Source organism: Rhincodon typus, chromosome 19 (assembly GCF_021869965.1).
Source record: "Rhincodon typus isolate 14 chromosome 19, sRhiTyp1.1, whole genome shotgun sequence".
Classification (NCBI taxonomy): domain Eukaryota; kingdom Metazoa; phylum Chordata; class Chondrichthyes; order Orectolobiformes; family Rhincodontidae; genus Rhincodon; species Rhincodon typus.
Window position 1 is genome coordinate 42,020,593 of NC_063350.1, and position 26,316 is coordinate 42,046,908.

A 26,316-nucleotide genomic window follows, 5' to 3' on the forward strand; every position below is an offset into this window, starting at 1 on the left:
GGAATCAAAGGTTACGAGGAAGAGGCAGGAAAGTGGAGTTGAGAATCATCAGGAATAGCCATAAGCTCGTTGATTGGCGGATCAGTCTTGATAGGCTGAATGGCCTACTTCTGCTACATCTTGGTAATTATCTAATTTTAAATTCTACAACAGTGTACTTAATAACCAATAATTTTTTTCGGACTGTTTCTAGTTATTTCCATGGGCATTAGCAATGTGATCACAGAGGGTTAATGAGTTCAGTTTAGTAATGCTGTAAAAATAGTATTGCCTGGGATCTGGAGCAGAACAAAAGTCATTAGAAGCCAGAGGAAAGTGGTGTCATTTGCATGTGCCAGACAAATTACACTCTCAATTCAGCACATCTCAAGAGGAATGGGAAAAATAATTAGGGCAGAATAAAAGATTGTGGCAGAAAATTGCCTGTTTGGCACCCTGTGACATTCTCAGGCAAAACATAAATAAATAAATACCTGTGAATTGCTAGTACAAACAATCCAGAAATCAGATACATGCTGGTCTGAATGATGTTTGACTGCATTAAGATAGTAAATCTGATTATAAATGGCTGACAAAACACTCACTAAGTGCATAAGTAAAAAGCTTTTGTTTGGTCAGGATGAGACATGGATAGATTCCCATAGGAAGTGAGATTTAATCAGATTTTGTTATTTTGTTTCTGACAGTAGAAGTTTGTAAATTCTCTTTCTGTCCCAATCCACAAGACTCTATTTAAATTAAGTACTTAATTTAGAATACTTTATGCAGATTATAGTTTCCAAAATAAGGAGTATATTTAAGACTAAGATCAAAGTGAATGATTTGCCATGAACTTACTGAATTGTTAAACAGACCTAAAAGGAAAAAAAAAGGTCTGTTTCCTTGTCTTACACTTTTATTAAAATTTTGGATTAATGAGATCCCTGTGATCATTATTTTTTAAAAATATATTAAGAACTTAACAATTTGATGTCAAAGAACAAAGAACAGTACATCGCAGGAACAGGCCATTCGGCCCACCATGACTGCTCTAACAGGTGATGCCTTTCAAAACTAAAAACCTTTTGCCTTTACGCTGTCTCTCCATTTTCTGCCTATTCATGTATTTGTTAAGATGCCCCTCAAACATTGGTATTGTATCCACCTCCGCCACTTCCTCTGGCATTCTGGGCATTACTGCCTTCTGTGCAAAAATCACATCTCCTTTAAACTTATACCCCCCATGTCCACTAATAATTAACAATTCTACCCTCGGAAAAAGACTATCTATTCTTTCCACGTCTCTCATAATTTTGTAAACTTCAAGCTTGACAACTAATAGAACATCTTCTCCAGAAAGCGTGAGGAGAGAATGATTTGAGGGTCACTCATTGGCATTCTTTTTTAACAGCAGGGGTGGTTCAAGAGAACTGAAGACATGAGTTCTTGAATAAGGATAGCTGCCCGTCTGTTCCCCAGAGAAGGTGACAGGTCCCACCAGGGGCTGGGATTGGAGTTGGATGGTGCAGGAATCGTTACTGACCTTGTCATTGGCTTGATTAGGACCAATGGTGCTACTCAATCCCACGTGGCAGGGTAGCCAATTATCTTCATTAAGCATCATAGACTCATACAGCACGGAAACAGACACTTTGGTCTAACTCATCCGGGTTTCACAGCTGAACCAGTCCCATTTGACTGTGTTTCGTCTATATCCCTCTAAACCTGTACTATCCATGTAGGTCCCTGGAGATGGGCAACTGGTGGCAGATGAAGGTCTAAACTTCAGATAGGCTGTGAGGCCCTCAGGTACTATTTGGGTGTGAGAACTGCCAAATGGCACACTGTAGAGTGTCTCCCATTCCCTCATCTCATATGTTGTTGGCCTGACTACAGGGACCATTTCTTTTTCAATTGAGGTTTTAAAAAGCTAGTGAGGGATTAAGAAACTCCCTTATCAATCACAACAACTTGCTGATGCTCCCAAGCTCCTCTTATTAGTTTTCTGATGTTGAAAGCCCTTTGCCACTAATAGTTGGGCAGCATATCTGTCTCCATAACAAATAAAGGGGAGACTCTCAAAATTCCAATATTTGCTCTCAAGTGCAGGTTTGGGATTTAAACAGTCCTGTTTGCAGTTTCCCACCTCCAGAGGAAAATCCTGTTTGTCATGTATTTTTGTAAGTATTTGGTAGGAATAGGAGAACACAGCAGATGAGTGAATGGCTGAGGAGCTGGTGCAGGGGAGAAGGATTCACATTTTTGGATCATTGGAACCTCTTCTGGGATAGAAGGACGGATTGCACCTGAGTTGGAAGGGGATCGATATACTGGTGGGGAGATTTGCTAGAGCTGCTCAGGAGCACTTAAACTACTAAGGGGTTGGGGTGGGACCCAGGGAGATAATGAGAAAAGAGGGCAGTCTGACATTGATACAGTTGGGAAAAGGAGTAAGTCAAGCAGTGGGGACAGGCAGGAACAAAGCAGAGAATGAGAAATTAAACTGCATTTCTTTCAATGCAAGAGGCCTAACAAGTAAGGCAGATGAACTGAATCCATGATTGGGAACATGGGACTGGGATATCATAGCAATAACAGAGACGTTGTTCAGGGATGGACAGGATTGGCAGCTTGATATTCCAGGGTATAGGTGCTATAGGAAGGATAGAAAGGGGAGCAAGAGAGGAGGCAAAATGGCGTTTTTCATGAAAGATAATGTTACTGCTATACTTAGGGAGGATATTTGTGGGAATACGTCCGGGGAAGTTATTTGGGTGGAAATGAGAAATAAGAAAGGAATGATTACTTTATTGGGATTGTACTATAGACTACATCCCGTTCCTCAACTCCCTTCCCCAAAAAGTCAGCGGTAAATTGAGAAACAAGTTTGTAAGGAGGTCTCAGTTATCTGTGAGAATAGGGTGGTTATGGTAGGGAATTTTAACTTTCCAGTCATAGACTGGGACTGCCATAATGTTAAGGGCTTGAATGGAGAGAAATTTGTTAAGTATGTACAAGAAAATTTTCTGATTCAGTATGTGGATGTACCAACCAGACAAGGTGCAAAACTTGACCTATTCTTGGGGAAAAAGGCAGGGCAGGTGACTAAGGTGTCAGTGGGGAAGCACTTTGGGGCCAGTGACCATAATCCAATTAAATGGTGATGGGAAAGGATAGACGGGATCTAAAAATTAAAGTTCTAAATTGGAGGAAGGCCAATTTTGATGGTATTAGGCAAGAACTTTCAAATGTTGGTTGGGGGCAGATGTTTGCAGGTAAAGGGACAGCTGGAAAATGAGAAACCTTCAAAAACGAGATAATGAGAGTTGAGAGACAGTATGTTCCTGTTACGGTGAAGGGTAAGGCTGGTAGGTGTAGGGAATGCTGGATGACGAGAGAAATTGAGGTTTTGGTCAAGAATAAGAAGGAAGCATATGTCAGGTATAGACAGCAGGCATAGAGTAATTCCCTAGAAGAGTGTAAAGGCAGTAGGAATTTACTTAAGAGGGAAATCGGGAGGGCAAAAAGGGGACATGAAATAGCTTTGGCAAATAGGGTTAAGGAGAATCCAAAAGGATTCTACAAATACATTAAGGACGAAAGGGTAAGCAGGAAGAGAACAGGGCCCCTTAAAGATCAGCAAGGCCATCTACATGTGGAACCGCAACTGATAGGTGAGATACTAAACTAGTATTTTGCATCAGTGTTTACTGTGGAGAATGATATGGAAGATGGAGAATGTGGGCAAATAAATAGCAACATCTTGAAAAATGTCCAAATTACAGAGGAGGTGATGCTGGACTTCTTAAAATGCATAAAGGTGGATAAATCCCAGGGACCTGATCAGGTGTACCCTAGAACTCTGTGGGAAGCAAGGGAAGAGGTTGCTGGGCCCCTTGCTGAAACATTTATATTATCGATAGCCACAGGTGAGGTGCAGGAAGACTGGAGGTTGGTTAATGTGATGCTACTATTTAAGAAAGGTGGTAGGGAAAAGCTAGAGAACTACAGACCGGTGAGCCTGATTGGTGGTGGGCAACTTGTTGGAGAGAATCCTGAGGGACAAGATTTACATGTGTGTGGAAAGGCAAGGACAGATTGGGGTTAGTCAACATGGCTTTGTGTGTGGGTAATCATGTCTTACTAACTTGATTGAGATTTTTGAAGAAATAACAAAGAGGATTGTCAAGGGCAGAGCGGTGGATCTGATCGATATGGACGTCAATAAGGCATTTGATAAGGTTCCTCATGGTAGTTTGTTAGCAAGGCTACAGGGAGAACTATCTATTTGGATACAGAACTGGCTCAAAGGTAGAAGGCAGAGAATGGTGGTGGAGGGTTGCTTTTCAGATTGGAGGTCTGTGAACAGCAGTGTGCCACAAGGATTGGTGCTGGGCCCACTGCTTTTTGTTATTTATATAAATGATTTGGATGTAAACGTAGGAGGTATTGTTAGTGACTTTGCAGATGAGACTAAAATTGGAGGTGCAGTGGACAGCAAAGAAGGTTATCTCAGAGTACAATGGGATCTTGATCAGATGGGCTAATGGGCCAACGAATGGCAGGTGGAGTTTAATTTAGATAAATGTGAGGTGCTGCATTTTGGAAATGCAAATCAGAGCAGGACTTATACACTTAATGGTAAGGCCCTGGGGAATGTTGCTGAACAAAGAGACCTTGGAGTGCAGGATCATAGTTCCTTGAAAGTGGAGTTGCAGGTAGATAGGATAGTGAAGAAAGCATTTGGTGTGATTTCCTTTATTGGTCAGTGCATTGAGTACAGGAGTTGAGTGATCATGTTAAGGCTGTACGGGACATTGGTTCAGCTACTTCTGGAGTATTGCGTGCAATTCTAGTCTCGCTCCTACAAGAAGGATGTTATGAAACTGGAAGGTTTCAGAAAAGATTTATGAGGATGTTGCCAGGGTTGGATGTTTGGAGCTATAGGGAAAGGCTGAATAGGCTGGGGCTATTTTCCCTGGAGCGTCGGAGGCTGAGGGGTGGCCTTACAGAGTTTGCCCAGGGTATGGGAGTCCAAAACTAGACAGCACAGGTTTAATGTGAGAGGGGAAAAATATAAAAGGGTCCTAGCGGGCAATTTTTTGACACAGAGGGTGGCACATGTATGCAATGAGCTGACAGAGGAAGTAGTGGAGGCTGGTACAATTACAACATATAAAAGGCATCCGGATGGGTATATGAATAGTAAGGGATTTGAGGGATACGGGCCAAATGCTGGCAAATGGGACTAATTTATATAGGATATCTGACCGGCATGGATGAGTTGGACTGAAGGATCAGTTCCTGTTCCATACCTCTGACACTATGACTGTTTAGAGTCTGATCACATGATCTAATACTGTTAGTGATCATCTTGGGCAGGAAACAGCTTAGTTTAATTTTAAGCAAAAAACAAAGAACTGAAAATCTGAAACAAAAATAGAAATTGCTGGAGAAACTCGGGTTTGGTAGCATCTTTGGAGAGAAAGCAGAGTCAACATTTTGGGTCTAGTGACCCTTCTTCAGAACATTAATTCTCTCTTCTCTTACAGATGCTGTCAGAACTGCTGAGTTTCTCCAGTTTAACCTTTTCTGCCTAAATATCTCCACAATAAAGCTCCTGCTGTTAAAGCTTTGTCCTCCTGGTCCATTTTGGAACATAACACTACTCAGTGCGTGCATAAAATGGTCAGAGATTTTAAAAAATTACAAAATGGTATGGCTGCAGTTCATTTTAAATCAGACGTTTCATTTTCAGAACTACAAGATGCAACTAACTTTATTTCAGGATTAGAATTAATATTTGTCTTTAATAACATTTTTATAATCACAAGTTTGAGTATTTTAGCAGCTTTAATTTCCTAAATTTGAAGAAAAATCCTTTCCAAATGTTTTATTTATTATAATGTAAAACATATATTGTACATTTGCTGTCTCATTTTCATGTAACATATAAAATACACATCAAATAGTCTAAATATTTCTGGATATCTTAAGATTTTTCACTTTCTACTGATTCCGTGAGAAACTTATGACAAGCAGATTTGTTTGTTGAATTACCAAAAACATGAATTTTGGTTTTTCACTAACAAGGGAGTCAAATTGTCAACACTGAATACAGAAATATTTGTATCTGTGTGTATAATCTGCAATAACCATAAACAATCTTGAATTAACATCAATAGGCTATCGTGGATTGCAGATGTCATTTATGAATAGGAAAAAAATATTTAGAACTGCGCAGGTTATATGAAATGAATATTGTAGTTCACTGTGTCTAACACATTGAACAGGGAGGCATCAGTCTGATTAAGATTCTATACATGCATCACTTAGTTTTCTTGATACTCATCAATTTATTAAAATATGAAAAAAATCTTTGTAATGTTATTGATTCTGAGAGACTGGATTTTGGAAGGGCTCAGGGGAAGAGAGGACTTGCACTTTTGGAAATTGAAACATCTTAAAGCACTTCATGTACAACGAGACCATTTCTCCATGATGGAGACAAACACAGCAACCATATCAAGTCGGGTAAAATCCCACAGATAGTAGTAGGATGAACACCCAGGTACACTGCTGTGCTTGCTGTGAATTACAATTGGCAGACTCCTGCAGTTAGCTTTCTGGACAATGCAGGAAAGGCACAGAAAAGAAAAATTGATCTGTCAGAATACTTAATATTTGTTGTAGCACTTGCTAGATGATTTGATGTGGGGTATCAACAATAGCTGAGGAATTGATTGACTTGGGGTGTGATGTTTCCTCCAAAGTTCCCTGACACTCATTGACTAGATAAAGATATGAAGTGCCTGGAGCATCACAAGACAGCTCCTGTGAAAGATTATCTTCGCGTGCAAAAGACCCTTATGATATAATATGGGTGAGCGGAAGGGTTTGGGAGGGAAACTTGTGATATTGCTCAAATTCTATGTGTATAGCTTGTTTCAAGTAAATAGTAAATATCTAGTATTTCTTTCATGTATTTAATAAGCACAAAGAAAAAAATATAAAACATTTAATAATAAATACAAGCTAAATTAATAAATGTGGCTATTGAATTATTTTAATTATATATAACTTGAATTCATCTATATGGTTACATTTCACATTTATTTGTCAAAATTATAATGATATAAATTAAGGAAAAAAGGCACAGTAATGCATAAATACATTAATCTGTAATGAATGTCTTCCATATACGTACATCGTCTAAAGATAACAGAGGCAACATTGGTCCCAAGTGGATAATTATAGCCTATGTTCAAGTGATGGAGCATGAAAATTTGATAAAGGAGGAAATATTGTTACTGTCTAAATTTTTTTTGAAGGTGGTTCTCGCTGCACAGCAATTGCTGACTTCTAAGAGGCTTATGCTAATGTGTTGTTTTTCCCTAGGATGATAGCTTGAGATATTGCAAGGCATTGAAAGAACAATTGGGGTTAACTATTTGGAACTCTATTAAATTAATGTTGACATTTGTCAATAGTGTTGGTTGGGCAGTATTGAATCTTATGGCCTTTGACTTCAATACACGCCATCATGTCCAATGGTAGCATAGCAGAAGGTTGATACAAGACTGCCTGTTCAGCACCTCACCCAACTTGCATCCTTCCAGACTTAATATACTGAATGATTACCAAAAGAAAACATTTTTTTAATGGACTATAAATAGACTTTTTGACAAATGTAATCTTCATCATGTCTTATTTTGGTGTGAAGGATCATGGTTTCCAATAATGTATTTGAGATGCAGCTACTGCTGCATTCCAAGTTTTTGGTGTAATAGTCAACACTAGTATTGTGTCTTTAGATGTTTTGATGTTTTACAGGTGTTTCTGTGATGTTAGCCATGACTCCAGGATTTCGGGCTAGCCTGATAAGCCCACATAGTCATGGTTTCTCCCTAAGGCCTCCAACCTCATCAGTAACAAACCCCAATTACTAAACATCCACACCACTTCTTCCTGCCTGTAACCTAGTTCACAGTATGTGGAAGAATCCTGACTGTCTAACTATCTGCTCTCAGATCAATCAAAATTCCACAAGAGATTCCTCTAATTTACCCTATAAACAGATCTCAATGTCTACTTTGTGATATCAAGCAGCTTCCAGTTCATGCACTTTTCCTGATGTTTGCTTCTGTTTTTGCTTGATAATGTGGTCTCATTTCTGCAGCAGTAGGCTGAATTTCCAGCTCACTTAATGATCCACTCTCATAGACCAGGTTTCAGAAATAAGGTTTTGATATGCCTTTTCCGCATCTGTGGAACGATGATATAAGTCAGGGAAGGAACAGTCAGGAACCCATGCATTGTATAAATTGGCTGAAAAAGTAGTTTGCTTAGGGAAAAAACAAGCGACTATGCTGCTGTTAATCTAACTCCTTGACATTGTCAAACTCAGTAGTTCTTTGGCTCATTTTCTCCTTTATCTAGCCCAAGGGCATGAAGGAAAACTATAATGTTCCTTACAGATTCTCAGCAGAGATCAACTAAAAGAACCGTGGCTACTGAACCACAGTACAGAGACTGCCGTCCACATTTCTTATGAAGTAATTCTAGCTCATTGTTCTATGATTTTCTGTTTAGCCCTTGGAATCATTTCCTTCCACCTCAATCTCCCACAGTAAACAGAACTTAATACTGTTGTGAGTTTTAATGTTCCAAAATCTACCATTTTATAGTAACTAACCAATCTATTTTAATAATCAGATCAACCCTCCTAATGATTGTCCCACAACTGGGAATATGTTGAAATCCTAGTGAATGGTATGTCATGTCTCTCATTCAGTTTACAGTATACCTTGAAGAGATATGCTCATGATATCATCACTGACGTATAGTAAATCACGTGAGAGTACGAAGGTCTCTGACTCCACGTTACTTCAGACCATTTGAAGCATGGCAAGCTTATGAAAGCATGCTACTCTTCTAACCAAAGAGTTTAATATTAGCCCAAATACAGATGTACTGTGGAGCTAATATTTGTATATGCTGGTGACCAGTAACAAAGAGTTCTTTGATCTTTACATACCATGTTACCCACATCCTAGTGTATTATGTTGCAAGGGATAACATAATCATTGCTGTATCATGAAAAGATGTCCTTATACAAGCAAAATAAGAGACAGACAACAACACTGCAAATCAATATGGTGCTCTGATATATCTTTTGGACTTGTCTGCACCATAGCAGACTATGAAATTCATGATCCTGTAGAAATTTCACTCCAAGGTGGAAGCATAGAGAGACACTATTACTGATGGTTGTATTTATTGCTTGAAAGACAGAAGTGCAGTAATTATTGAACTCACCACAAAACTATTGTCTTGGACAAAATGTATGTGTACCTTTTACTGCCTGTGATCAGTGTAATTTATATGAAAGGGGTATGTTTTTAGCCATTTTAATAAATATGGATGGTGAAAAAAACCATCCACTTCCATCTTGCTACCCATTGGGTTTCAATTTTTTAAAAAATTCAGAATGAATCCTGGAGGCAGGCAGTCTAGAGATTCCATAGCCCTTCTGTATTGTCCCATCATTAAGCTAAGAGACACATGAATACTCTAGAAGACTGGGAATGTCTATATTTAATTAGGTATTCACTTCAGACTATACAGTCTGTAGCTCAAATGCCAAAGGTTGTGTGATTTGCACCAGCCATTCTAACAGTTTGTCTGTATCCTTTGCTTAAAAGTATTGACTACAGGCTTATGATATACTGGAATGTGAACATTAATAACTGTCGTGTTTCAGTGTTGTATCATAGAAGTCAGATGTGGCATGTTGTAACCTGATGCAGAAGTTCTGTTGTTAAAGTCCAATATTTTGAGTGTTCCGTGTGCAAAAGGTGGGTTGTTCATTTTTTGTGCTAGTGCTTGAAAATTTTGAAGTGAGTGATGGTGCACCTTCAAAGGAATTCTCTTCATCTGCTGTGGAAGACTGAGAGTGCAAGTTTTCCATTCTTAGTCAATACCTGGGTGGAGGCATGTCAGCTGGCAACCAACACATCATCTCACTGTCAAGGTAATCCAACCTATTGCATGTCAATCAGTTCATTAAGGGACAATGGACAGAACACAGATGAGTTTCTCAGTCTGTCTTGGGCCTTGACACTAGTGTCCTGTGATCTTCTAAGTCTTAGAGAGCATTAATTAAGGCCTACTCCTTGGGGAATCCAGAAGTGAGAAGTTGGGTTCAGGGAGATTGGAACCAACAACATAAGGTGTAACAGCAGAAGTAGGCCATTCAGCCCATTGACTCTGCTCCACCATTCAATGAGATTATTGCTGATTTGATAATCCTCAGATCTACTATCCTACCTATTGCCAAGAGCCCTCGATCCCTTGACTGATTAAAAATCTGTCCTCGAATATGGTTAGAGGTTGGATTTTTGTGGTAAAGAATTTCACAGATTGACTATTCTCTGAGAGAAGTAATTCCTCCTCATCTCTGTCGTAAAATGGTGATCTCTTATTTTGAAACTATACCCTCTGTTTCTAGTCTCTAACACAAGAGGAAATAGTCTCTCTGCATCCACCATGTCAAGCGCCTTAACAATCTTATGTCTGTCAATAAGGTCACCTCAGAGTCTTGAAAATGTCATTAAGTACAGGCACAAATGACTCAACACTCCTCACAAGACAATCCCTTCACAATCAGGGTCAACCTAGTGAGATTTCTCTGAACTGCCTCCAAATTTGGTATAGCTGTCCTTAAATAAAGGCTCAAAACTGTTCACAGTACTCCAGATGTGGCCTAGCTAATGTCTTGTATTATTTTGGCAAGACTTCCCCATTTTAAACTCCACTTCATTTGAAGTAAAGGCTAACGTTCCATTTTCCTTCTTTATTTTGGACTGAACTTGTATGCTGGCTTTTTACGATTTATGCACAAAGACTTCCAAATCTCTCTGTGCATCGAAGCTTTGTGCAGTCTTTCTCCTTAAATAATAATCAGCTACTCTCTTCTCCCTGCTAAAGTGTTTAACCTTATGTTTTCCCGTAGAATATTCCACCTGCCCAGTTTTTGACCACTTGCTAAAGTATCTATATCCTTCTGCAGACTGTTTTCTTCACTGTTTGCCTTCCCACCTATTTTTGTGTCATTTGCAACTCGTATATTCACATTCCTCAAAACTCATTAATGTACAATACAAATACCTTTTGGCCCCAGCCCTGATCTCTCTGGCACTCCACTAGTTACGGGTTGCCATCCTGAAAAAGACCCCCTTATCACAACTCTTCATCATTTATTAGTTAGCCAGTTCTCTGCTCATGCTAACATAATACCCAAACATCATGGTCTTATCTTACTAAGAAGTCTAACATGAGGTACCTTATCAAATGCCTCCTGAAATTCCAAATGCATTACATCTATTGCTTCCGCTTTATCATCCTGCTTGCTATTTCCTCAAAGAATTCTCGTAAATTAGTCAGGCATGAGTTCCCCTTCATGAAACAGTACTAACACTGACTGTTATATTATGTATTTCTAAATGCTCTGCTATATTTTTTTTAATAATAGGCTGTAACATTTTGCCAAAACACATATTAAGCTAACTCGCTATAGTTACCCATATTGTGTGTCTCCTTTTTTTCCAAATAAATATATTACATTGGAACTTTTCCAATTCTTTGGCACATTTCCAGATATAAGGACTCTTGGAAGATTACTCCCAGGGCATCAATTCTCTCTGTAGCTACTTTGTTTAATGTCCTAGGATATATCCATCATGTCTTGATTGGTCTTTGACCCCATTAGCTTCCCTAGTTCTATTTCTTTAGTGATAGATATTGTCTTTATTTCCTCTCCCATTATTGTCCCTTGATTATTTAGTATATTTGGAATGTGGTTAGTACTCTGTTGCAAAGACCGATGCAAATTATTTATTCAACTCCTTTGCTGAGGATGACTTTCAGGGGCCACCACTTGCACTTCATTCATGTCTCTAATTGCCCTCAGGTTTAATCAGTTGGAGGCCTCCATCCAACTTGCCAGCAAGTTTCCAACAAGCTTCCCACCTGCCAGGACGACAGATTAACAAGGAGGTGATCAGTTGATGCCTTCCTGTGGCCATTAATTGACCATTTAATAGCCTTAAGTTGGTGACATGACAAACATTTTCCCAAAGAATCCTTTTGCTCAGAGCTTCATTGTTGGGATGGCAAGGAGGTGAGTATTGCTACAGAATCATCTCATCCAATTGTTTTCCTTAGTCTCCACCTCTCATGCCACCACCAGGAAGGGAAACATCCTACCCTGCCTATTTTAATGGGCTTAGGAAAGAAGAGGGAACGTGGATCTGACAGATGAGAGCTAGTGCTATGCATCATGAGGTTGTCACACTGAGTGTGTGTGTGATAATTCAATAGAAAGAAAAGATGACAAGGAAATTATGAAGGGAAGGATGACAGAACATGTGATGTTTGTAGTATCCATCCTCTCCATGACACTACTGCATACTGAATCTTTTCCAATAATGTGAGCAATGAGGAAAGAACTCCTTACTCCTTGTACTTGCCCTGCTGTTGTCCCCTTGAAGGAAAATACAAGTGGCTTAGTACTCACCCTGCTAAAAGCTTCTGTGGTAAGGCAGCTCAGCATAGGATGCTGATCGAGAAGAATGAACAGCAATTGTGTGGATGGTAGCAGATTTTTAAAATGAAAGTAAAAGGGAATGCAGAAATGTATGGTGTTGTGGTTGTAACAGTGATATTGGAAGATGGATAGGGAAAGTTTGTTCACAGTGGGACTATGCAGAGATTAAGAAAGAAATAAAAAGGAGAACTTAACTAAACAGCTATGGTGAGGTCATTCATTATTTTTCTTGCATGGTTACCAGACATTAGAAACAATGCTCTCACTATTTCTGCATTCTGCCATCTTCACATTCAAGTGATTATCAGTGGTAAAAGGAAGTCCTGCCTTCTGCTCATTTACTCTGTGAAAACCTTTTTTACCCTGTCCAAGAACTCTACCCAATGGCTTCAGCTACAGTCAACCTGTCAGTAGAATATCTGCAATTTTAGTATCCAATGGCTTTTAAAAAAAAGGGCTTCTTTTAAATGATGGCAATCTCTGCCATTTCCTGTCTTGCTGATCAACAAGCTGCCTTTTGCTAGTCTTAATTTAGTAGCATTGGCAGAACATTTGGAACATCATGTAGAGATTGTGGCTTGAAATTCTGTCAACCTTCACTCAACAATAGTGCTATCACTTCTGAGCCAAAATGTTGTGAGTTGAAGTCCCATGCCTTTAATGTGAGCACAAAATTCAGGCTGACACTCTCAGTACGGTATAGAAGACTACTGCACCTTTGGCCATCTGTGTTTGGAATGAAATGTTACACTGAGCCTCTGTCTGCTCCACAGTTGGACATAAAAAGTGACATGATGCCATCAAGATGAGCAGGAGCATTTCTCCCTTCCATCAGGTTCAATATTTATCCCTCATTGATTGCTAACAGAGCATATCATAACAGCATCATTTGTGGAATCTTGACATGCAAAAATTGGCTACCACTCTTCCTACATTACGTGAGTCACCACACTTCAGAATTGTTTTATTGGCTGCAAAGCACTTTGAGGCTTCTTCAGATCATGAGTATTATATAAATGCAAGACTTTTGAGTTAGCATGTTATTTTCTCCTGCCATTTTATAAATCAAATCTAAAATTTACAACCATCATTTAGAATTCTGTGTGTATTGAGTTAGCATAGTAATATGTTAACTTAATGTTAGTTTCAAAAGTATTTATCAGTGATTTATTAATAGGCTTCACATGGATCATGAGATTTTGAACACACACTAAAGTCCGTGAGCACTCAATTCACTGCTAAGTTGTCACAGTCACCTATTATCGTGTTATCGAGAAGTTTTCAGTAAAATCTTCTTTGTGTGTTATTGGAGTTTATCAATGTTTGGCTTGGGCAGATTAGAGTGAAGTTTAATGTGTAGCTGGCTGATCAGGAAGCCATGACTGTGATTGAAAAATCAAAAAATATGACTAATCAAGAAGTGGGAAAATTACTTTTCTGTTAAGTTATAGGTTTTGGCACTTAATAAGGATTGCAGCTGACCAGGAAACATAAATTCAAGCTGAAGCCAACATGTTATTTTCACTTGATTTAAACCAAACAGTATGTTCAAAAAAAGTATTGATGTGTCCAATGAAAGTGAAATAACGATATTTGTAATGCCTAGATAAAGTATACTTCTGACTGAAAATTGGGCCTTGTAGCACAGAATATTCAAACATCTGTCCTTTCCATTGTGGACTTATAGGTGCATGGGCAATGAAATTAGCTTCAAGGATGTGAAAGTTAAACATTAACTTTTCACTCCATTTTCAGTGACACCATTGTACCATTCTTCTGTTTCACTGAAGATATATTGTTCAGAAAAAGATAAATTATTCCAAAATTTTCTGATGTATCATCTCTAAATGAAGTGTGATATAAATAGAATGCATGACAGTGTGATTTATAACAGCTATTGGGCTAGTGATGAAGATCTCATAATCCTGATGAGCAGTGGGATCTGACAGCACTCAATCGTATAATTTATATTAATCATTGTTTTTACAATATCCATTCTCTTTAACCAGAGGTTCCCAAGAAAGATTTTGCTGAACCCTTCCCCACACCACCCCTTTTATGATGAATAACACTTTTTTTGATACATAATGTTGTTTTAGATATGACTGGTAATGTCAGTCATTTTGTCACGTTAACTTTTTGAATGCTATTGCACTTTATTTTGAATATGAATACAAAATGCAATCCTCTCATTAGGTCTCAATGGCCAGGGAATTGCATTGTTCTTCTCTTGATTCATACCCCTCTAGCCTACTAGAATGTGACACAAACCCCACTTTCAGCAGGGTGATACCGGTAGGTGGGAAATAGATCTGAGGAATTTTCTAGACATTAAATCTGCCATCCTCTTAGCACCCCTTGATAACCTCACTATGATCCACCCCCTTAGAAATCTTTGTGTCCACAGAAACGTCACATCAACTGTTTAATGTGTATATGTCCAGCTTATTCCCAGGAGCAGCATTGAATGGGTGGAAGGGGTCTAGTAGCACAGTGGTAGTGTCCCTACCTCTGAGCAAGGCAATCTCAGTTCTTGTCCCATCTGTCCCAGAGATGTGTCCAAACAAGTAGCATAGCTGGAATGTGGTTTTAATGTATGCTATATGTCATTGCTTTTTGTTCTTCCTGATGATAATATTTTCCTTTTGCCATTAGTAGAATTTCCTAAGGCAAATATTGGATTACAAATGGAATAGATCTTTGCCCCAGTAGATATGCACCAAAACTTTTTAACTGTTCTTCAGTGCCTCTGGATTTTCATTCCCCTCTTTACCAGGAATAAAGGAAATGGGTTATTGTTAACGATTGATATTCAGAACTGTAAAATGTTTATCTTTCAGGTTACAGACCTCAGCAGTATAAAGAATGTGACAAGACTACCAAAGGGCACTAAGAGGCATGCTGTACTCATCATCTTCAGTGATGATACTTCAAAAACTTTTGCGTGTGAGTCAGGTAGGTGCCTTTCACATGTCTGAACCAATATGATCTACCTATGAAATATGTAAATACTTGAGTACTTTATAATTTCTTCTCAGCTTTACCTTTCTAGTCAAAGAGAAGAAGAATGAAACTTTAAATATAATACAAAAATAAAGTAAGATATACTGCACCAGCACTGCTTGATGTGATACAATGTATAGCTGCCATTCTGCACCCCCACCCCCAACTTCAGTAGCTACTTGGGAGTGCACCACTTAATTCCCTGAAAATAGAGTGTTATGTAACAAAACATCAAAGGATAGCTACAAGACAGAACCTTGTTGACAATCAGCCAGCTTCACCATCCTATTGATAGGCAAACATTGGGTAAGGCTGAATAGGCTGGGTATATTTTCTGTGGTGCGTCGGAGGCTGAGGGGTGACCTTACAGAGGTTTATAAAATTCTGAGGGAATGGATAGGGTGAATAGCCAAGCTCTTTTCCCCAGGGTAGGGGAGTCCAAAACTAAAGGGCATAGGTTTAAGGTGAAAGGGGAAAAATTTAAAAGGGACCTAAGGGGCAACCTTTTCACGCAGAGGATGGTGCGTGTATGGAATGAACTGCCAGAGGAAGTAATGGAGGCTGGTACAATTACAACATTTAAATGGCATCTGGATGGATATCTGGTTGGCATGGACGAGTTGGACTGAAGGGTCTGTTTCCATGCTGTATGTCTCTACGACTTGATGACTCTAATACTGGCATACAGAGAATGTAAACATTTTATGCAATTAGCATTTGAGAAGCAAGTAATACAGATAAATGTACAACTTTTTTTGGTCTCGTCATTCAACAGTTGTTGTGTCAGGGCTTTTGATAGGAATTGAAACTTTGAGGTGAGACATTTAACTAGGGGTGGTAAGCTAACACTGTAGGGTAAGGAATCAATGCCTACTTGTCTAATACTTTAAAAGAAAACGAAAATAAATCAGTATATAAAATAGACTTTGAATCTCTGAAAAAGCAAAGGATGGGAGGACACCGAATCATCAATCCTTCCTCATAGAACATTTATCCATACCCCATCCAAAAATCAAATAATAGCTCTTGCTCTGTGCTATTCCCCAGGATAAAGTAATCCTCTCCAGGCTATTGTTCATTACTATTCTCGTCTAGCCTGTTCTCAACTGTTTGATTGAAACATGTACCAACAGAAGACTATGCCTGTTCCATTATAAGTCAAACCGAACCTATATAGATTATGGTTAGATTACATTTTGAATGCGAACATTCAGTTCAGGTCACCGAGACACAGGGAAACATCCAAGAGTTGGAAACAGCACCAATAGACGTTTAATATCATCCTTTGACTGAATTATGAGTAAAATTGAAAAATACCTTTACCATTGTTTTTTAGAGCAATTGTATAAGTAAAGAAATTCCAGAAGTATTTTAAATGCCCCATCTGGAACAGAAATCTGTCAAGTTGGTGTGCTATTTTAAATTATAATATGGACATAGATAAAAATTGGTTGAATTTGAGGACTGTTGAGTTGTAGGAGGACTTTTCTGCATAAGGGGAAATAAATATGTGGAATGAATTTCCAAGTAAAATGTGGTGAAAAAGAGTTTTGCTTGCTGTTGTACTGAACAATATACAATGGTGAGATCCTACATTGGATTTTTAGACTGGTGACCTTCTTTCAGTCAGAGTGCGGGTAGATGTTTTATCTTGAAGTTCAAGCCAATACTGCTATCTGCACATGAGACACTGGTCTGGAGTACCTCAGGATATGAGTGTCTGCATAAACACCATCTTTGTGGTTGCTATCCCCTTATCACTAAGTAAGGCTTTTCAACTCATTATGTACTTTACCACTGTTATTTAAACTATAAATGGTATGTTCTTAAATACAGCTCTCTAGTGCAGTGTCTAAGACCTGTCTCTTTGCACACTTATTCCCAACTGAATTCAGAGTCATTTGATGAATTATATCATCATGATTTACTTGAATCTTAATATACCATGTTAGGGATTCCTACTCGGGAGAGAAAATATCTGGCAGGTTTTTGTTACTTTGATGCTGCTACATAATTATGTGAATGGAAGTTTGACAAGGATTCAAAAGGTTCAGCTTGAGTACTATCCACTGTCCAATAGCCCGTGGTTTGTTGGCTCAGAGATTTCAAAAAGAAAGGGCCCTACAGCAAAATATTGGTGGTGCAAATACCTAAAGGTGAACCCAGTACTTCCTCAGAAGAATATGTTAAAGCATCTAGAGGCTAAGAGAGCTAAAAACGTTGTGATTAGTATTAATTGATTAAATAATCATTTGATTTTCAAGTATGGCTCATTATACTGTCTCACAGCAGAATGGTGCTTTCACTGTAACTGTGATGGAGTTAGAGAACGACAACTTTTTTTAATTTAAATAACATTGATGCATTAAAACTTCCTAAGATGTTTCAGGGAAACATTACCAACAAAATTTGACACCATTCATGCAAAGTGATATCAGAAAAAATAGCCAAAGCTTTCTCAGAAAAATAACTTTTAAGACATGGTTTAAAGGACAGGGAGGTAGAGAGATTTATGGAGAGAATTCCATAGCTTAACTTCTAGGCAGTTGAAGTCACAATCTCCAGAATTGGAGGAGCACAGAGATCTCAAAGGATTTTGTGGCTGGAGCAAGTTACAGCGATGGAAATGGGTGACACCAAGGACAGTTTGGAAAACAAAGATAATTTTAAAATCAAGGTGTTGAAACACAAAGCTGGTGTAGGTTGGCTAGCAGAGATTTGGATGTACTGAGGTTTGTCGAGTTGGCAAATGGGAGATCAGCCAGAAGACATCGGAATGGTCTGAGATCACCTTCATAATTCATGTGTGTGGTGACAAGGTCAGAGTTTGATTGCATGATTACCTGAATAAGTCTGTTGGACTTTCAGTGATAGTAGTTCGAGATCGAAGAATTCATGGTGATAACTCCATTGATGCCAATTCATTCATAATATGTTGACAGCAGGTATTATAGCATACATAGATTCTGAGTAACAAGAATCTCACTATCAGGGATATAAAATAAACTCTAGTTCATTTTAATATAGCATAACTGCTCACATGATTGGTGAATGAAATGGCCTAGAATAAAAGCAGCATTAAGATACATCCATGAAAAGTAATGTTTTATAAGTCGCTAATTTCTTTGCATCTAAGCTTAACTTGGGGGTAAAGACAGATTCTGATTTCCTTTTGTCATTAAGGATTGTAAAATAATAACAACTAATTTAGACATATTATTCAGGTTTAAACTGCCCAATAATCATTGAGCTGATATCAAGCAAGCACCTATGAATCTAGTCACTAATCACACAATTGATTAGTCTGAAGGAAAATATTCACATTCACATTTAATGTTAAAGGCCATCAATAAATATTCAATTTCAATTTTAGGTTATTGTAATTCAAAGGCCATTGGCGACTGTAGCCTTTTGAAACTTGGATGAACATTATGATCATAAAGCATTACTTTGCTCTTTGCTAGACCTCAGATCCAAACATAATTCGTAAATTGAAGTTTGAAGTCATTAGTTCAATTGGTGAGGTTTTCCAGGACTGCGAAGTAAAATTCAGCTCTTGCTGATAAAGCATTAATTCTGTGTGTTTTTATAGAGCTTGAGGCTGAGGAATGGTGCAAGCTCCTGCGCATGGAGTGTTTGGGCAGCAGACTCAATGACATCACCCTCGGAGAACCTGATTTGTTGACAGCTGGTGTTCAGAGAGAGCAAACAGGTATGTATCACTTAGTATTCATATAAGCTGTAATAAACATTTGCTGCTCAAAAGCAAATCATTTAATGGAATTGCCAAAAAGAAGTAAGTAGATATAGGATATATGAGCAGGATTTGAGGACCATATTGTATTGTAGCACTGGAGTGAAGCTGCTGATGCTTGAAATAATGCGGGATTCATTGATCTGTCACTCCTGTGGAGGGAAAGCCTGCCAAATAGTACAGTCATGGTTGAGAAGTGAGGCTTGACAGAGCTAAAGGGATCATAGATGGCATTGGCTTAGTGATGGATTTTTAGTATCAATTGGAAGTGGAAAAATATTATTGCTCGTTGGTAGCACTGAGTGAGAGTGAATCCCATATCTGGAAGAATGACCTTTAACTTTACAAGAAAAGTTCTGTAAAAGTTAAAATCAGTGTTTCATTATTGGTTTATAGGCTTTGAGATTAATGTTCTCTCCTGGGGCAGATTTTGTGACTGGGTATATTTACTTAGGAGGACAGATGAATGGATGGAGACCTGTGGATGGGCTTCCCAAACCACCACCACTTGAGGCCATCGAATAAGTCTGGCGTTGTGAAGGCGGTCTGTCTGAAAGCCAGCCCTGTGTTTTTGCTGCTGACCCGTACCTCCACAAGCCCTAACCCCTGATCCCTCTTCGACCACAACTCAGCTGTTGCATAGGTCCATAATGCTCGTAGGCTTTGAGTTGGGCTAGTACTGGCAACAGCCACTGAACACCCTCCAGTGATGCTGTTGAGCAATGGAGAATGGCTGGCATCTGATATATAGAAAGCTGTTGGTGATCAGGTCTGATGCTCATCCCTTCCCCGGGGATCCTTAATCTCAGTAAAGGTCTATCACTGCTCAGTAGAATGCCTGTTTAGCACTTCGTCATCATGAAAAGAGGTGACTCTGGGTTCTCATGGGCTGTCCAGCCATTGGAGCAGATAATTGCCAACTCTATTAAATTCCACCCTACGATTATAACTCTGTTTCTGTCTGTTGGTCTTTGTGGATAGTTTTTCTCCTCCGTTCTCTTTTGCAAAGATGTTTGCAAGTATCAACAAATTACGTGTGGGGGGTAACCCTGATAACTGGATGGTTGTTAGACAGCAGAGTAATGATCTTTGTGAAGGTGTTCAGTTGGCTGTCAAATGTGAGTGAAACTAAAACCAGTGAAATTTGTCCAAATTTTCAGATGACACCAAATAGTAACTAATGAATGTCAAGATTCAAAAGGATCTCGACATGTTTAATTCATGATTGGAGAGATGGCAGGCATTGTTATATAGAGAAATGTAAGGTAACAATTTTAGGGTAGAAGGACAATTAATATTGATATGTCCATTCAATTCTCATATCTGCTGATCCCCAAAGAATCCACAAAATATTGAATATAGTCAATAATTAATCATCTACAGAGAATTCTAAAGATGCAAAACCTTCTGCTAAATAGCCATGCACTTGTGACATTGGACCAAGGGAGACTTTGAGGAGTTTTAACAAACATATTGCCATTGGATAAGGCATTATTTTTAGGATTTAAATTGGAGATGTAATTTTGAAACAGAAGTTGCCACCCGAGAGATTACATCTGGAGTACTGTCTCCTTATGTTAAAAGGCAATTTGATTATTGGAGGGGTGTGGATAAGTGATGTATGAAGAAGGATTGATGATCCTTTATCCTTCCACGCTTTGCTTTTTCAGAAAGGTTCAATGTCTATTTAATGCCATCTCCTAATCTGGATGTACATGGAGAATGCACATTACAGATAACATATGAGAATATCTGTCTTTGGGACATCCACAATCCCAGACTAAAGCTGGTTTCGTGGCCTCTCAGTGCGCTCAGACGATATGGGCGGGATCCTACTTGGTTCACATTTGAAGCTGGGAGGTAAGAAGCCTTTTTTTTTAATTTTTTCACCTTGTTCTTATAAATGAAGATTATTCTTTAACTTGAGATTTGTTGGTTATTGGTGAGGATAAAATGTTAGCTTGGTCTCCTCAGTAAATAGGTATTTCATATAGTCTGTTACAACGTATGCTCAGTTCATTGAAATGGACCGAAAACGATGAAATAGGATCAAATATTTTATATCATATCAATGTGAATATTCTAATAAGCTAAAATATTCACCTCAGAATACTGGGCTGACCACAGTTTCTCCTTTGCAAAATTCGCATTAATAACCAAAATACTGTTATTCTAGTTTAAAATTCATCTGACATTCTGGCATAATACTGAAAAGTCCTTTGTTAGTATATATCCATTTCCAGAAGTTTGTATCACTTTATAATTGTTGATAGCATAAAGTGAGTGATAAGAGTAGCCCATCCAGCCTGTTCATTTTCCCACTCAATTCCCATATCCCCGATTCCCAAATAATCTATAACATATTAAATATAGTCAACAAGTACAAAGAATTTCAAAGATGCAAAACCTTCTGAGTGGGGACATTTCCTCTTATTCTAGTCCTAAGAGTCTATTCACCTTATTTTAATAAATAACTTCAAAACCCGCAGTTTAATTTTGCCAGTTGGTAGCTTTGTGTAGATTAAATATTAGCTTTTGCCCTGTATTGTCATCACTGCAAGCCCCATGTGAAATCTTACAGCTTTATTTTCATTCCCACATGCACAATGCTCTTGGTCTTGTTGAGCTAATATGGCACGTTGACAGAAATGTAATCCTAGACAGACATGGAACTAGGACAAAGTACAAAGCTTGTGAACTACCAAATCTCAGACTAAGAGAGCCAGTTTGGATTCTTTGATTTTTTTCTTGAGGTGGGTTGTGGAAGGAATTGAGTCCTCTGAATGTCCTCTCAGACCTGTTGAGCCAGAGGGGAATCGGCAGATAATTAGGTTCACCAGTTGGGTAACCATCTGGATTGGTAGATGAACGCAATATCTCTGGCCTGTTTGTTTGAGTAGATAATCGCTTCCATGTAGTAGAATGTTATTTCTATGTGGTAATTAATGTGCATGTGTTTTGTCTCACCTTACCATTATCTGTATGAATGAGGTAGAACCATGAATATGGTGGCTATTTATAAATTGTCCATAATAATCATTATCGTGAGTCCAAACTGAGTTTTGGTTCAGGTTTGGTAATTTGGTTGCTTTGTATAATTTGCCACGTCTGGCTAGAATGATAAGCATTTTCTTTCTCACTCACTTCATCCTAAATCATCATCATGTCCTCATTGCATGAGTGTGAGTGGGAGTATAGAGTATTCACTTCTGAGTCTTCTTCCAAATAGGAGCTCCTTAGTCCTGAATCATTTTGGAGTGGAGTTGAACAATGATTCTCAGAAGTGCAAATTGGACATCATTGTTCCTCTTCAGCAACAATTTAATTGTACATACTCCTCTTTCAGCTTCACCATTTACTTGAAGGTATCTTGGTGAACTGGTAGTAAGGACAAACCCATGTGATGTGAAACTATTGGTAAACTGATGTCTGACATTCTAATGTCTGGGATTCCATGTGTTGCACATATTGAGTTCTACAATGTAATCCCTGTTTCAGAAGTGTGTTTCTGTCATTGCTTGCCATCTATACTGCAGGAGTGGTAGTCTCCTACCATCAAAAATATCTTGACCCTGTTCAGAGAAGTGCATCCCAAGAAGTTGTCATGGTTGCGATGGATAGAAAGATGACATCAAGATTTCTCTTGGCTCCTGATGATGAATAGTACAAATAATACAGCTTGATATCACCTTTTGCACTCATTTTGAGAGACTTTACCACCAAATAGAATCCCTTGCTCTGGCTTGACATGATATGATGCCCAAATAACCTTGGTACAATTATTGTAGTATGTCAAGTATTTGGAACTCTCATAGTGACCAATCTCAAATCATAGCTGAGTAAATCATCAGTTGCACTGTAATGTCCAATCCATTCATAGAATTGCCTGAGTAAAGGAACATATGGTATGCACACTGTCCATCCTCTACACAGCACACTGTGACCCGAGGACATTACTCATCAGATTGTTGCGTATCTCTTTCATTTAGTTGCTGAGTTGTTACTGATAAGAGTGGTGGTTGTTGCTGATGTAAATGGTTCTCTACTTTCAACACAAACTATTTCGCTTTGTGCAAGGCATATGCTATGGTCTACAGCTTTCCTGGCACATATTCTGTAGTTGGATCAAACCTTATCTCTTTCAGTTTGAATCATTGTACTTTGAAAATATTTTTGTTTTCTCTTTATAATTTAAGAGTGCCATTAAGTCTTTTTATTCTGTCTTTACTTGAATTGAAGATCTTGAACATAAGCAGCAAACTTTTCACAAGCCCAAGTAGAAGCCAATCCTACTTTCTCTATTACTGCATATCTCGACTCAGACTCTGTTGCTGATAGGAAATTAAGTTCAGCTGCACAGGCAGAGAAACGGCTGGTGGGATTTAATCCTCATAACTATGAAAGAATGCATTTTGGGAGGTCTAGTAAGATAGGATATACACAATGAATGGTGGGTCTGGAGGGAGTGCTGAAGAACAACAGGATATTGGTGTACAAGTCCAACAATCCCTGAAAGTGTCAGCACGGGTGGATGGTGGTTAAGAAGGCATGTGAGATGCTTGCCTTCATTGGCTGGGGCATAGAATATAGGAGCAAGGAGGTCTCATTTCAATGTTATAAAACATTGGTTAGGCCACAGATGGATTACTGTGTGCAGTTCTGGTTACCGCACTATCAGAAGGATTACACTGGAGGGGTGCAGAAGTTGCCTGGGATGAAAAGACTCCATTATGAGCAGAGAAGGGATAGGTTGGGTTTGTTTTCTTTGGAGCAGAGGAGGCTGAAGGCGCATCTGATTGAGGTATACAAAATTATGAGAGGCATAGACAGAGTAGGTCGTGAGAATCTTTTTCCCGTGGCAGACTTGCACAAGACCAGAGGGTATAAGTTTAAAGTGAAGAGTAAATGGATTAGAGGAGATCTGAGGAAAACTTTTCATCAAGAGGGTGGGGGAAGTACGGAGAGGGTGGCAGAGGCAGGTACTTTTGCATGACTTAAACAACATCTGAATGAGCACTTCAATGCCAGGGCATTGGACCAAGTGCAGGTAAATAGGATTAGTGTAGTTTGGTGTTTGTTCGTTGGCATAGAAATGTCGAGCCAAAAGGCCCGTTTCTATGTTGTATGGTTCTAAGTTCTATGCTTTTCATCCAGCTGTATCTGAAAGAGCACAGCTCCCAGTCCTGTAGGAGATATGTTTGCAGTAATGTTATTTGGTGATTCTGGGTCATAGTAAGCTAAAATATCAAATAAGACCTGCATCTCTCTGATTTTCTCAAAAGACCTCTGTTGTGCTTCCTCCCAGCGTCATGTCTTGTCATAAAACTGACTTGAAGTGACTCATTGACAGCTAAGTTGGTCAAAAACCTTCTGAATTTATTTACTGTATCTATGAAACATTGGAGCTCAGTCCCAGAGGTGGTAATTGCTTGATTGTTCCTGTCTCCTGTGAATTAACTCTGAAAACAGATGAATCCAGAATGTGCCCAAAGAAGTTGACAGTTGGGTGGATTTGCATTTACTGTTAAATTCTTGGCAGGTAATGGTGGTATTACAATGTGTGTGAGTTGATCTGCAGATCAGGACAATATCCACGTCACAGAATACACTGCCTAGTCCTATGTAGGATGCTTGACATTGGCATCTTAAAAGGGATCTTTTAGAGGTTAAAGAGTAATATGGAATCAATAGTGTGATTAAGACTAAGCGCAATTTAAACTCTTCACCAAAAGGTATTTGCATCTGACTTTGTGGAGACTGAGGAAGGGTCACCAGATCCAAAACATTAACTCTGATTTTTTTCTTCACAGATGCTGCCAGACCTGCTGAGCTTTTCCAGCAACTTCTGTTTGTGTTTGTGAAGACTGAAATTTTTTTCCCAGTTTTACTAAGCTGCCAACCATAGATGACAGAGTAAATGTTGCATTCAAATGTTTTGTTTGACTGTATAAGATCTCCACAAATCCTGATAGATCCATTGGTTTTGCCACTGGGACCATCCCCAAGGACTAGGTTGTTTCTCTGTCACAGATAAATAAGTCTTTCTTCAACATAGAGCCCATTTTCTTCTATTTCCCATAACAGATTGGATATCAAAATGATCTGGGTGAAAACAGACTTTGTTTCAGGATGTGATATGCTGTTGTATGCTGTCTTCAGCTTTTCTAGTCCTGTGAATATCTGTGGAAATTGAAGTTTAAGGTTTGTAGGCTAATCATCTTGGTTTTCCAGTTATTCTATTCTTTAAATTAAATCAAAGTCAGCAAATACATTCCTGTTTAAGTGTGAGCAGTTCTTGTTCTATTTCACACACAATGGTTACTGTAACATTCCTTCTCAATATTGGAGGTTTGCACATTCAGTTGTCCGATAACTTTAAGTTCTACACGTCCTGCCCTGTTTAGTTTTTTGCATGACTCAACAGAACCTTTCTCCAGCTGTGATTTAGTAAGAGCAAAACTGTTCCACCTGCATCTAACTTAAAGTGCAATGCTTTTTTTTCCTGCTGTTGGGATAGTGGCACTTCAGTAGCTTCCGTTTGGTTCCTGGTGCTCTCCAAAGCAATGTATCTCAATATCATGGATTTTGTCACCTTTTGAAAGACTTTTTATGCATATTCCGTACAAGCAAATGGCACACAGCCTAGAAATAACCTGTCTTTCTGCAAAAATGACATTTGTCCTCTCTGGCAGGACAGTTTTCATACCTGTGTTTTCTTCTGTCTGATTGATTATATTTAGCTATGGTTATTAATGAACATGCTTCCTGTCTCTCCTGCTTTTGCATGGCCACTTTCCTGATTTTAAAATCAACATGCTGTACTGAATCAGTTTATCTGAGGATATGGTTCTCCCAGTCACCCCCAAGTTAACAATTGATTTGACCTCAGCCTGGCTGCTAAACTGAATTGCCTTTGTTAAAGTTACATCATCTCTTGACTGCAAGTGGTCATAACAAGGTGTTATGCAAGACT

General features: G+C 38.7%; 1 protein-coding gene across 1 annotated transcript in view; it reads left to right on the forward strand.

The window, feature by feature from the left end:
* LOC109928729 (docking protein 5-like) overlaps nucleotides 1-26,316 on the forward strand; it is a 394,735-nt gene that overhangs the window by 246,965 nt on the left and 121,454 nt on the right. Inside the window, exons 4-6 of the mRNA XM_048608408.1 lie at nucleotides 15,427-15,541; nucleotides 19,182-19,301; nucleotides 21,014-21,203. Of these exons, the coding sequence (XP_048464365.1) occupies nucleotides 15,427-15,541; nucleotides 19,182-19,301; nucleotides 21,014-21,203 (425 nt within the window). The remainder of the gene's footprint in view (nucleotides 1-15,426; nucleotides 15,542-19,181; nucleotides 19,302-21,013; nucleotides 21,204-26,316) is intronic.